This window comes from Amblyraja radiata, chromosome 26 (genome assembly GCF_010909765.2).
Source record: "Amblyraja radiata isolate CabotCenter1 chromosome 26, sAmbRad1.1.pri, whole genome shotgun sequence".
In the NCBI taxonomy this organism is placed as follows: domain Eukaryota; kingdom Metazoa; phylum Chordata; class Chondrichthyes; order Rajiformes; family Rajidae; genus Amblyraja; species Amblyraja radiata.
Genome location: NC_045981.1, coordinates 8,133,660 through 8,147,393, shown reverse-complemented (window position 1 = coordinate 8,147,393; position 13,734 = coordinate 8,133,660). Strand labels below are relative to the sequence as shown.

At 46.1% G+C, this 13,734-nt stretch overlaps 2 protein-coding genes across 7 annotated transcripts in view; both read left to right on the top strand.

The window, feature by feature from the left end:
• apoh (apolipoprotein H) overlaps positions 1 to 9,354 on the top strand; it is a 30,658-nt gene extending 21,304 nt beyond the window's left edge. Inside the window, exons 6-8 of one of the 2 annotated variants that reach the window (XM_033044133.1) lie at positions 3,378 to 3,557; positions 6,598 to 6,795; positions 8,992 to 9,354. In XM_033044133.1, the coding sequence (XP_032900024.1) occupies positions 3,378 to 3,557; positions 6,598 to 6,795; positions 8,992 to 9,056 (443 nt within the window). In that variant the 3' untranslated portion in view covers positions 9,057 to 9,354. Of the gene's footprint in view, positions 1 to 3,377; positions 3,558 to 6,597; positions 6,812 to 8,991 lie in introns of both variants that reach the window. The other variant, XM_033044132.1, reaches the window with a different exon arrangement.
• A 1,659-nt stretch (positions 9,355 to 11,013) lies between these two features.
• Positions 11,014 to 13,734, top strand: part of cep112 (centrosomal protein 112) — a 320,895-nt gene continuing 318,174 nt past the window's right edge. For 3 of the 5 annotated variants that reach the window (XM_033044128.1, XM_033044131.1, XM_033044126.1), the window contains exon 1: positions 11,015 to 11,229. The gene's annotated coding sequence lies outside the window, so the exon portion shown is untranslated. Of the gene's footprint in view, positions 11,230 to 13,734 lie in introns of all 5 variants that reach the window. The other 2 variants (XM_033044129.1, XM_033044127.1) reach the window with 1 other exon arrangement.

Sequence of the window (13,734 nt, the reverse complement as noted above, 5' to 3'; positions counted from 1 at the left end):
CCAGAAAACTGGCAACATTTGACAACCAGATTGATAGTTGTCTGGAAAAGGATAAAATTGGACCTCGAGGGAAATTGTGTTAAATTACAACAGCATCAGGCAGGAGCTGGGGAGAGTAGTTTGCAAGTGGCTGTTATTGGGGAAGTCCACATCTCACAAGTAGGTGTCATGTACAGATTAGCTGGTCAGAATTCAGGACCGACATGTTCCCTTGTGGAAGAAAGATAAGGATGGTAAGGTTCGGGAACCTAGGGTGATGAAATATGTTGAAAATTTAGTAGAAAAGAAAAAGAAAGCATATCATGCCTATCTTTACTGATTGCCATCTGTGGCAGGAATTCAAGGATCCAGTTGCAGAGAGAGGTGCCGAGTCCTGGGTCCAGGAGTTTGGAGAGGAGTTGAGTTGGAATTATGGTGTTGAAGTCAGAACTATAGACAATAAATTGGTGCCTGACGTAGGTGTCCTTGTTATTTAGCTCCAGGGATGAGTATAGGGTCAGGGAATGGCATCTCACATGGACCTGTTGCGTGGTGGACGAATTGCAGTGAATCAAGGCTGTCTGGGATTGATGTGCTATGACCAGCCCTTTGAAAGTCTTCATGGTGATGAATGTCAGAGCTGCTAGGCGGTAATCATTAAGGCATTTTACCTTGCTTTTCTTTGGCACTGGGGTAATAGTAGTCTTCTTAAACTAGGTGGGAACCTCAGACTGGACTAGGGAGAAGTTACAGATGTCTGTAAATATTCCTGCCAGCTAGTCTGCGTAGGTTCTGAGGACATGGTCAGTTGCTCAATCCGGTGCAGTTGCTTTATGCGGGCTCACTCTCAGGAAGGTGAATCTGAAGCCTGCAACGGTTACCATGAGTACTGCTGCACTCAAGGCTCTTGCCAGGAGGGGAGGGGGAAGAGCAGGTTTGACGTCTTCCCACTCACCTTCAGTTCAAAGTGAGCATAGAATGCATTGCACTTATCAGGATGGGACACAATGTTGCCAGCAATTCTGCCTGACTGCTATATAGCCCATTGTAGCACGAAAACCTTGCCACAAATCAACAGGTGTCTGTATGGTTGGTCTGCGACTTTACCTTCATTTAGTATTGTTGCTTGGTGCACTTGTTGGATTTGCGAAGATCACAGCTAGATTTCCTTTGCTGGTTGGAGTCACCGGGCATGAACGCCTCCACCCTAGACTTTACTAGGGTGTGTATCTAATAGTTCATCCATGTTTCCAGGTTGGGGAACACCCAGACAGACTTATTTGGTATGAGGTCCTATACATACTTACTGATAAAGCGTGTGATGCCTGTGACATACTCAGTTAAGTTAGCTGCTGAATCCTTCAAAGTAGATCAGTTCATTAGCAAATTGGATATAGAATTGGCTTCATGGAAGAAAGCAGAGGGTGGTGGTGGCAGCAGCGTGTCTTTTGGACTGGAGGCTGTGTCGAGTTGTATGCCTCAGAATCAGTGGTGGGCCAATTGTAGTTTTTATCAATAATTTGGATGAGATTGTACAAGGAATGATTAGTAAGTTTGCAGATGATGGTTTTGTGGAAGGTTATCAAAAATTACAGTATATTCTTGATCAGCTGGGCAAGTGGGCTGAGGATTGGCTAATGAAGTTTAATACAGATAAGTGTGAGGTCTGGCTTTTTAGGAAGTCAAACTTGGGGAAAATCTTCACAGCAAATGGTAGAGACCTGGGGAATGTTGTAGAGCAAAGGGATCTAAGAATGTAGGTACATAGTTTCCTGAAAGTAGATTGGGTGGTCAAGTAGGCCATTGATACATTGGCTTTCATCAGCTAGGGTTTTGAGTATAGAAGTTGGGATGTTATGTTACAGTTGTACAAGACATTGGTGAGGTTGGAGCATGCATTCAGTTTTGGACACCCTGCTATTGGAAGGATGTAAACAGTGCAGAGAAGATTTACAAGGATGTTTCCAGGACTTAAAGGGCTGGACTATAGAAATAGGTTGGGCAGGCTAGGACTTTATTCCATGGAGTGCGGGAGGCTGAGGGGTGATCCCATTGAAGTCTATGAAATCATGAGGGGAATAGATAGGTAAATGCACAGAGTCTTTTACCTAGGGTCAGGGAATTAAAAAAAAAACAAGAGTTCATATGTTTAAGGTGAAAGGGGCTAGATTTAATGCATACCTGAGGGGTAACTTTTTAATTCAGAGTTTGGTGGGTATATGGAACGAGCAGCCATAAGAGGTAGTTGAGACAGATAAAACACAGCATTTAAAAGACATGACAGATACATGGATAAGAAAGGGTTAGACGGATAGGGGCAAAACATGGAAAAATGGGAGTAGCTGAGATGGGGCATCTTGGTTGGCATGGATGATTTGGGCCAAAGGGCCAGTTTCTGTGCTGTATGACTCCATGACTCAGGTGGGAAGGGGACATTTTAATAGCATTCCCTTGAGGTTGGTCTGTTTGAAGAATCCAGCTATGATCAACAATTCTTCCCCTGCAAGCTTCATGTCCACATGGAATTGCATGTAAACTGCTGTCACAATAGCCACAGAGCCACAAATTCCTGTTGCAGGTAGTAGGGAGAGGACTTCACTGTTAGATATTCCAAACATGGTGACCAGGAACTACCATGTCCAAGACCAGGAGGAGTTGATTAGGAAATGGACCCCTCCGCCCCTTATACTGCACAAGGATGTCATACAGTCCATCTGGTAAAGTGAAGAACCTTCAGGTGGTATGGCACAGTCAGATGAACCCATGTCTCAGTAAAGCAGAACACACAGCAGTCTCCCAGTTCCCGAAGGTAGGTCGGAGGGTGGAGTTTTTCCATTCCAGACGGTAGGCAATTAAGTAATTGCATTAGGTACTCTGGAATGTTAGGTCATTGTCAGTAATTTGGACAGCCTTAGAATTGAGATTTAAAAGTGTAGAACGATTGTAACATATATATGAGAGGATCTAGTGGGGATAGTTTGCAAAGATTAACCACACTCCAGAGCCATCATAATATGTGAGCAGGTTTGAGGAGGCTGAATAGTATTTTCCTGTACAGTAGGGTGCCAGCTTTCACTTACATCAAATTTATTTATGTACACAGTCTATCAACTATTGATAACTGGTTTAATAGGAGAAATTAAGAAATATTGTAGCATCAAACGGTGATGTGAAATGTACAATGGCATTGGTTTGACACCATTACATTTTTTGAAAGTTCCTTCCTATCACATAATCCCAGATGTCTCTGACAGACTGCAGTACCACATGAAATATTACACAGGGTATGTCCAAAAATTGCAATGTATACCAAAAAGGAAATACCAGCTTTGCTTTACAATACAATCACTGGTAATATCATAAAAAAACAAGTTCAAGCTATTTTTGTTGTGCTACAGATGTGAAATGCCCAACTCCACCAAATATAGTGAATGGATTTTTGGTGTTTTCCTTCAAAACCAAATATAATTTTGGAGAGACTATTCACTTTGGCTGCAAAGCAAATTACATCTTGGACGGTCCAAGGGAAGTCGTGTGCCAGAAGACAGCACATTGGACTAAACTACCCAGCTGTAAAGGTGAGAGAAACTTAAACACAATGAATTAAAATGATGGTGGAACAGAATGCTAGGATCTAGATACACGCATATGGCAGGACTATGTGGGAAAGAAGGGGAGGGGACTAATAATGGGTTTTTTCAATTATGCTTGTGACATTTGTGGTCTGTGATGTGATGTTATATGATATTTGACATTTAGAAACAGTGGAGGTTCACAAACAGTGAAAACATGATAATATTTGGATTGATGAAATGGGAAGGAGCCAGATATTGTTGTCCAGGGTTCCTTTTCACTGTTATGATATATAATGTTATATAATAGTTTGATACCCATAACTGAATTCAATGAGCTACAGTAAGACTGTCAATATAAAAGCTACCATCAAACCTGCTTTAGAATATATCAAAATGCAAAACTACAATGAAAGCAAAACGGCGCACACTGTGACAAACTAGTTAACAATTATGGGAGGCACAGGGGTAGAGCTGCTGCTTCACAAAGCCAGAGACCCAGGTTCGATCCTGATTGCAGTTGCTGTCAGTGTGGAATTTGCACATTCTCCCTGTGACCACTTGAGTTTCCTACTGATGCTACGGTTTCCTCCCACATCCAAAAGACATGCATGCTTGTAAGACCATAAAACATAGGAGTTGAATTAGGCCATTCGACCCATCAAGTCTGCTCTGCCATTCAATCGTTGGCTGATCTATTTTTCCCTCTCAATCCCATTCTCCAGCTTTCCCCTGTAACCTTAGACATCCTTATTAATCAAGAACCAATCAATCACCGCTTTAAAAATTCCCAATAACTTGGCCCCTGCTGCTATTTGTGGCAATTTATTCCAGATTCACAATCCTCTGGCTGAAGAAATTCAAGTGTCAAGAGTGGTTTAGTCACATGTCCCAAATTAGAACAATTAAATTCTTACTTGTATTAGAACAATTAAACTCTAAACATAGTATTCTGTAAACACCATAATTAACAACAAAACAAAAATAGTGCAAAGACAAAACAATGCCCTCCAAGACCATGTCGTTCTGAGCTTATTTGGAAGTTAGTGTCCAGTAGTGTCGGGATGATGCTGCTCCTGAACCTGGACATTAGTTTTCAGGCTCCTATAATATTTTTATTGATGGCAAGAGTGAAACGAGAGTGTGGAAAATGTGACGCTAACTGCCTTTTTGAGGCAGCGACTCCTGTAGATCCCTTCGGTGGTGTGGAGTTCAGTAGCCATGATGGACTGGTCAGAGTTCACCACTTGTTGCAATTTTCTTTGTTCCTGGGTGTTCGACTTGCTGAACCAGGACATGATGCTACCAATCCATGTGCTTTCTACTACAGGTATACACATATAGAAGCTCAAGATACTGAATCTCCTCGATCTTCTGGAGGAGTTTATGTGCTGGGTTCAGGAGAGATCATCAGAGATATACATGCCCAGAAATGTGATGTTTTTTACTCTTTCCACCACTGTCCCATGGATGAAGACTGGTTTGTAGATCCCAGGCCTTCCTCTTCCAAAGTCAACAATCAGTTTTGGCTTTCCTGACGTTGACATCGGTCAGAATTCCTCCCGCATGAATTCTTTATGAATGAATTCTTTATTGTCACATGTGACCAGTCACAGTGATATTGTTTGCTTGCAGACCCAAATATGCAAATAGTCGCCCATAAAGGGCGCTGACAAAGTTACAAAGTATCAAAATATCCATACCAGGTCCCCCATTGTTCTTTCCCCCTCCCACATGGCGGTTCCCACCACGCCGGCTCCTGCTTTGTTCCTTCCCCCGGCAGCGTCCTCACACCCACGTGTTCCGTCCTCATCTGCCGGTCAGCGCCCGCATCGACTGCCACACCAACCTTTCCACTATTGCTGCCGGGTCCTCTCCGGGCACCTCTGTGGCTTCGACCCAGGCCCCAGCTGTGGGCTCCACCGACCCAGTCTCCGACACGTGAGGCATCGGGCTCCGACCTGCAAGGCCCGGGCTCATAATCCCGAGGTCTGACCCGCGAGGCCTGGGCTCTGACACGCGAGGCTCCAAACCATGAGGCTTCGGGCTCCGTCGACCCAGGGTCCCACCCGCGAGACTAGGGTTCCGTCGACGTGCAAGGCTCCGGGCTCCGACAAGCGAGGCTCCAATCCTCGATGCTCCAACCCGCGAGGCCCCAACATGCGAGGCTCCATCTCACAAGGCCTGGGCTTCTTCTTCTTGCGTATGGCGTGCACAGCCTAAAGTTGCAAGACAATTTGTTCTGTTTGATCTTCTGTTTGTGCACGCCAGGTTGATTGCATTCGTCGAAACAGGGTGGACCACGTGAAGGTTGCAATCTCCCACCCCAAGGCCTGGGCTCTGGTCCACAAGGCCCAGGCTCCGACCCGCGAGGCTCCTGCTTCGGCTTCTCTGCAGCCTTCTGGGAGGCCTCATCTCCATTCAAAATGCATGTCCTTTTATTTTGAGGCTGTGCTTTCTGGTCCACTACTGGAATTCAATATTCGTTAGGTTTCAATGAGACCCTCCCTTCATCCTTCTAAATTCTCATGGGTACAGGTCCAGAACCTTCAAACACTCCTCATATGTTAATACAATTATCTCCGAGATCATTCTCGTAAACCTCTTCTGGACCTTCTACAAAGGCAGCACATCCTTCCTCGTATATGGGACCCAAAACTGCTCACAATATTGCAAATGTGGCCTGACCAGTGTCTTATAAAGCCTCAACATTACAATCTTGCTTTTATATTGCAGTCCTCTCTAAATGAATGCTAACATTGCATTTGCCTTCCTCACTGACAACTCAACATGCAAATTAACCTTTTAGGAATCCTGCACCAGCATCCCCCAGTCCCTATGCATCTCTGATTTCTGTATCCTCTTCCCACAGAGTGGGGATGTGAATGTGGGTTAACATAGAACTGGTGCTGAACGGGTGTTCGATGGTCAATGTGAACTCGTTGGGCAGAAGGATCACTTTCCATGCAGTATCTTTCACTCAAAAAACTCGTCAGTAATACATCTGATATAAAATTTATCAGAAAGATGTGCTTTTCTTTTCTAGCTCCTTGCAATATGCCTGTAAAAAGAGGTCGTATATTTTACAATGGGCAAAAAATCTGGGTGGCACGACTCCCGAACAACAGAATACTGCATGCAGAAAGTGTGGCTTTTTACTGCAAGAATGAAGAAAAAAACTGTGGATACCCAGTTCTAACTCAGTGCATTGATGGTACAGTTATAATTCCTTCATGCTTTGAAGGTGAGAGTGATTTTAGGTATGAAGAAGAATGAAAGTCTCTGATGTGTTATATTGTGACAGTTTAATGATATTTCATTGTTTGAAATGTTGGCAAATGAGTCCTAGACCTGGTCTGTGCAACTGGACCCGAAACGTCACCCATTCCTTCTCTCCAGAGATACTGCCTGTCCCGCTGAGTTACTACAGCATTTTGTGTCTATCTTCACCTAATATTCAACCTGGATCCTGAAGATCAATGCTTGGTTTTCAAACTCGGGTTGGAAAGATGTTTCATTGTTCTATAAATTAACTGAAGTCTAACTGTTTTATAGAGTTGACAGGTTGTAAAAATCGATGGAGACCTTGAGAGCCCGATTGTCCTGGCTTCAGAGGGCTCCTGACAGTGTGAGCAAGCCTTGGCAGAAAGGGTGATAGTTAGGGTTCATTGATGTAAGTTGATATGAATTTATGTTTCAATGGATAAAGTAGTGGTGGATTGCTGGAAAGGATGCTGGGCTTAGAATATACTTCTGCCGGCTTAGAAAACACCCGGTACATGGCTGCAGATCAATAGCAAGCAAGTGGAGGAAACCTAAATATCTTTAATCACAACTAAAGTAATAAGATTGGGTTAATGGCCTTTTATGTACCAGAAATACTATGTTTCAGCAAAAATGTCACAGAGAATTTAAGGTAACTTCAAAGTGATTCTGCACTAAATCGTGGAGACTGGATTGACAGCAGATCAGGGTGGGCACACTGTGCATGTTAAGGTGCTTTGATTTGCTTGCCCAAAGGGCTGTCTTTTTTAAATTTTTTGTCTAGTTAAATGTAGTGTTTGGTGTTTTTTAATACCAGTTTTAAATGTGTATATGTGGGGGGCGGGGGGGGGGGGGCAGGGGGAAACTAATTAAAATCTCTTCCGTCTGGGAGGCCCGACCTTTTCCCTGTCGGGTCTCCGTTGTCGTTGGGGCCTAGCACCGTGGAGCGGCCTCCAACCTGAACGACCCGAGGGCTCGGGAGACTGCGGAGCTGCGGACTACTAACCATCGTGGGGCTGGCCGGCCTCGGAGCGTGGGGATCGGTGGTGACTCGCTGCTGCACCTCGACTCCTGGGGCTCGGAGGCTCCAGCAACGCAGCCGCAGGTCCGGTGGACTGGGACATCGGGAGCTCGCGTGTCTGGGGGGAGAGAGAGACCGCTTCCCGGAGCTCCCGCAACGCGACCTCTCCAGCCCGTGTCGCGGGGTTGGAACGACCCGGACCGGGACCGTACATCACCTGGCGCGGCTTCATGGCAGTGGGACATTACAGCGCCCGTGGGGGCTCCAACCTTGTACTTTCAGACCGGGAGCGGGGCCGTAAATCGCCCCGCGCGGCCTAAAATGGCCGTGGGACTTATCATCACCCGCCTGGGGCTTGGACATCGGGAGAGAAATTGAGAGCAGGGGAGAGAAAAGACTTTGCCTGTTTGTGTGAATTTAATTGTGTGTATGTCTGTAGGACATTGTCTTTGTTTGTATGGCTGTGTAAACGAAATTTCGTTTGAGTCTCACTGAGGCTCAAATGACAATAAATTTGTATTGTATTATTGTATTGTATTGTATGTTCCTCGGTACTTCATGAGCGAGATTCTGCTAAAAAACACTTCAGAGTCCAAAGAAGGTATGAATGGATAAATTAAGATGATAGCCAGAACATACAACACAGAATGATACAGAATAGGAACAGGCCCTTCGACCCACAAGATATATGCTGAAGACAATTAAGATCAGATGCATGTGGGCAAAAAGATTCACTATATTTATTGAGATTTTTGAAGTGGTAATAATTTTAAGACACATACTTGTCTCCAACATTTAGAACTGGTTCCACAGCCTTCACACCAGGCTCCTGCAATTCTGCTCTCCTTATGGTGGAGCAAGCTCATCAATTAATATACTGTGAGATCATGAGCTTTAATTAAAGCAGGAGGCAATTTATGCCTGTATGACCTGCACGTTAAGTTCCCATTTTAGTAGGGTGGAGAGCTAGCATATTGTAATCAAACAATGTGGAACATTTCAAAATGAACAAAAGAATGTATGCAGACATGGAATTTGTAACAAAATAGAGGCAGTGTCAGATGAAGAAGGGTGCTATCAAAGGATGTTGTGAGAGTAATATAGATGCAATCTTTTTTTGTTATGAACTTAATTACCTTTTTTATTTTGTTGCAGAACCTTCAACATCTTACTATACATTTATGTACAGGCACCTTCCATCAGAAATAAAACAATGTTAAAGTAGGAGCTCGACATCCACTGTCATGTCAAACATCATTAAAAGCAGAAACAAGATGTCTTCAGTGATTAAAGCTATGAATTGTGTTTTAAAAAAAATCTCACATATCACAATTAGTTACATCGTGCTGGCAAGATTGTGATGGTAACAGGCAGTCTCTTTCGAAAAGGATGATTTTCTTCTTGGATTTCACTTTAGTTGTGACAGTGGAACATTGGCAATAATCAATGTTGGTATTTGTACATGGACCCAGTTTGTCATCAAAATCCACATTTAAAATAAATGGCTTGTAATAATCACAGCATCAATTGCACTTTGGTTGACATGTGAAATCATCACGAATTTTAAAATCTGTCTTAATTAGCTCCAAATCTTACTTTATTTGACATGCAATGTGTTCTAGGATATTTGGATCAATACTCTTTTTTTCACAAATCTGTGTTTCATCATTGTGACCATACTTGTGCATATGACAATAAATTAAACTTGACTTGACTTTCTTGTTTGACTTGGCCTGCTTGAAACTGGTAGGGGAAAGGGCAAGAAAAACCTTTTGCTTTACCTTTCCAATATATTTATGGTTCTTCAGCACCTTGCCAAATGGCGACTCTTCCTTCATCGGGTGGCACAGTGGTGCAATTAGTAGAACTGCTGCATCACTGTCTGTGTGGAGTTTGCATGTTCTCTCAGTGTTGCATTTTGGGAAGTCAAACGGGGCCAATTCCATCACAGTCAATGGCAGGAACATATGGAATGTTTTAGAGTAGAGGGATCTAGGAGTGCAGGTTTGAAAGTGGCATCCCTGATTCTCTTGCATTTCTGGCGTGTTGCTGGTGTAATTTCAATGTGAAGATTGATGCAAAAATCTAATTAAGTTTGATTAACAATTTTTTGTTCCCCAGTACTCTTTCTCCAGGGTCATTTTCCAATGGCCCAATGTCCATTCCAAGCTGAGTTACTTCAGAACTTTGTGTTTTTACATGTATTGTTCGGTTATCGGTATATATAAATATGACAAAGGCTTCGCTGAACACCTCCGCTCAGTCTGCCTAGGCCTATGTGATCTTCCAGTTGCTAAATACTTTAACTCTCTCTCCCATTCTGACTTTTCTGTCCTGGGGTTCCTCTACTATCAGAGTGGGGCCCAACGTAAATTGGTGGAACTGCACCTCATATTCAGCTTGGGCAGCTTACAACCCAGCAGTATGAATGGGTTTATCTAACTTCAAGTAACCCTTGCTTTCCCTCTCTCTCCATCCCTCCCCACCCTAGTTCTCCGACTATTTTCACTGTCCACCCGATTAGACAGCGAGTGCTATGAATGATCTGTCGTTTTCACGCCTTACCCTTCCATAATCACTAATCTCCCTCTCCCTTGACTCTCACTCTGAAGAAGGGTCTCGACCCGAATCGTCACCCATTCCATTCTTTCTCTCCTCTCCAGAGATGCTGCACGTCCCGCTGAAATACTCCAGCATCTTCGGTGTAAATTATCATCGGTGTAAACCCAGCATAGATCCTCAGAGAGAGAGCGGCATTATGACTGCGGGATAACGGAGCACCAATGCACTGCAGTTAAAGCAGAGACAAGCACCGATCCCGTTGTTGAAGGAACACAATAGATAATAGGTGCAGGAGTAGGCCATTCGGCCCTTCGAGCCAGCAGCGCCATTCACTGTGATCATGGCTGATCATCGACACATTTCTGCTGCCTGACTGACCTGCTGAGTTACTTCAGAACTTTGTGTTTTTACACAAGTATCGTTCGGTTACATATGATAATTAAACACTCTCGATTGTTTGGCCATTAAGCACTCACTCACTCACTCACTCAGTACGAGGCTTATTTCCAATGCTCTCACCGGTAACTGGCGAGTGAAGGCGCCGTCAGGAGATGGGCGGAGAAGGCCGGTCTCCATGGCGACCCAGGCGACAGTTGGTGAGAATGCGTCATCAGTAGGTGCCGGCGGCGCGAGCGGGTGGCGGTTTGAACGTTGGCGCCGGGTTCGGGCCGGAGCGGCGGCCGAGCGGAGGAGGAGGGAGAAGAAGAAGAAGTGGAGGCGGCGGCGGCGGCGGCGGCGGCGGCAGGCAGAGAGGCAGGCAGAGAGGCAGAGAGGCAGAGAGGCAGAGAGAGGCGGCCGGGCCTCGACCACCCCGTCCCACCTTCAGCGCATGTAAGTGACCGCTTGTGCCCGGGAGGCCTGTGGCCAGCAGGATGGGTGGGAAGTCGGTTTGCTGACCACGGGTCATGTTCGCAGTCACGCTGAGGGTTTTGCAGAAGGAGATAAAGAGACATTGCTCGGGGAAGAAATGTCATAATAATAATATCTTTTATTGTCATTGCACATAAGCGCGACGAGATTTGGTATGCAGCTTCCATCCGATGTCATAACTTAAATAACTAATAACATTTAGATTTAGATACCCCGAGAACATGGCTTGTAAAAAGAACATTACAACAGTAAAATAGTTAAAACAGTTCAAACAGACTAAAGTGCAGATGTGTCTGTGCGACGTGACCATCCGAGGGAGACAGTCCATGGGGGGGTGGGGCACTCAGCAGTGCCGGTTCAGAGCTGCTTTAGCTCTGGGAATGAAGCTGTTCCTGAGTCTGGAGGTGCGGGCATATTAGAAGGCCTTGTAACGTCTGCCGGAGGGAAGTAGTTCGAACAGTCCATATACAATACAATACAATACAATTTATTGTCATTTGAGCCTCAGTGAGGCTCAAACGAAATTCCGTTTCCACAGCCATACAAACAAAGACAATTCCTAGACATACACACAATTTAGTTCACACAAACATCCATCACTCACAGTGAACCCACTGTGATGGAAGGCAAAGTCTTTTCTCTCCCCTGTTCTCCATGTCTCTCCCGATGTCCAAGCCCCAGGCGGGCGATGATAAGTCCCACGGCCATTTTAGGCCGTGCCGGGCGATTTACGGCCCCGCTCCCGGTCCAAATGTCACAAAGTTGGAGCCCCCGGCGGGCGCTGGAATGTCCCACGGCCATGAAGCCGTGCTGGGCGATGTACGACCCCGCTCCGGGTCGTTCCAACCCCGCGACACGGGCTGGAGAAGTCGCGTTGCGGGAGCTCCGGGAAGCGGTCTCTCTCCCCCCGGACCCGCGAGCTCCCGATGTGCCAGTCCACCGGACCTGCGGCTGCGTTGCTGGAGCCTCTGAGCCCCAGGAGTCGAGTCGCAGCAGCGAGTCACCACCGCTCCCCACGTTCCGAGGCCGGCCAGCCCCACGATGGTGAGTAGTCCGCAGCTCCGCATTCTCCCGAGCCCCCGGGTCGTTCAGGCTGGAGACCGCTCCACGGTGCTAGGCCCCAACGACAACGGAGACCCGACAGGGAAAAGGTCGGGTCTCCCGGACAGGGAAGAGATTTTAAATAGTTTCCTTCCCCCGCCCCCCACATATACACATTTAAAACCAATATTAAAAAACACCAAACACTACATTTAACAAGGGTGTGAGGAGTCTTTATGGATGCTGACGGCCTTCCTGAGGCACCGTGTGTGGTAGATGCCCTCCAAGGCTGGTAGCTGTGTCCCAATAATCTTCTGCGCTCTGTGGACGACGCGCTGTAGAGCTCTCCTCTCCGCCTCCGTGCAGCTGAGATACCACACAGAGATGCCATACGTTAATATGCTCTCTGTGGTGTAGCGGTAGAAGGTTGTCAGCAGCTGTTGGGGCAGACCAGTCTTTTTTAATGTTCTCAGGAAGAACAGTCGTTGCTGTGCCTTCTTGACCAGCGCAGCGGTGTTGGTGGACCATGTGAGGTCCTCTGAAATGTGAGTGCCCAGAAAATTAAAGCTGGACACTCTCTTCACACTGTCCCCGTAGATGGAGATTGGGGCGTATTCTCCATTATGTGACCTCCTGATGTCAATAATCAGCTCCTTGGTCTTGGAGGTGTTTAGTGACAAGTTGTTATGTACGCACCAGTCCGCCAGGTTCTGCACCACGGCTCTGTATTTTGTTTCATCACCGTTGGTGATCAGCCCAATCACCGTTGTGTTGTCTGCAAACTTGACGATGGTGTCGAATGCAGGAACACAGTCGTGTGTGAAGAGGGAGTAGAGCATGGGGCTCAGTACACAGCCCTGTGGTGTGCCGGTGCTCAGGGTGATAGTGGAGGACAGGTGCGGGCCCAGTCTCACTGCCTGCGGTCGTTCCGTCAGAAAATTCAGGATCCAATCGCATATCGGCGAGCTGAGGCCTAGCTGGTGGAGTTTGGTGGTGAGCTTGGTAGGGATGACCATATTGAATGCAGAGCTATAGTCTATGAAGAGCATCCTCACGTACGTGCCCTGTCTTTCCAGGTGAGTCAGGACAGTGTGAAGAGCCAGAGAGATGGCATCCTCTGTGGATCTATTTGCCCTGTATGCAAATTGATGAGATTCCAGTGAGGCAGGGATGATGGATTTGATGTGGGAGAGGACCAGCCTTTCAAAGCACTTCATGGGGAATGAAGTAAGTAGCTTGTGGAAAACCCAAAGTGTCGGAGTAACTCAGCAGGTCAGGCAACATTTGCAGAGGGAATGGACCATGGGCGAACAACGTTTTGTATCGGGGTCCTTCTTCAAATTGTAGAAGAGAGGAGAAATCTGGAAGAGGTGGAGGCCGGACAAAGCCTGGCAAGTGATGGGTGGATAGACACAAAATACTGGA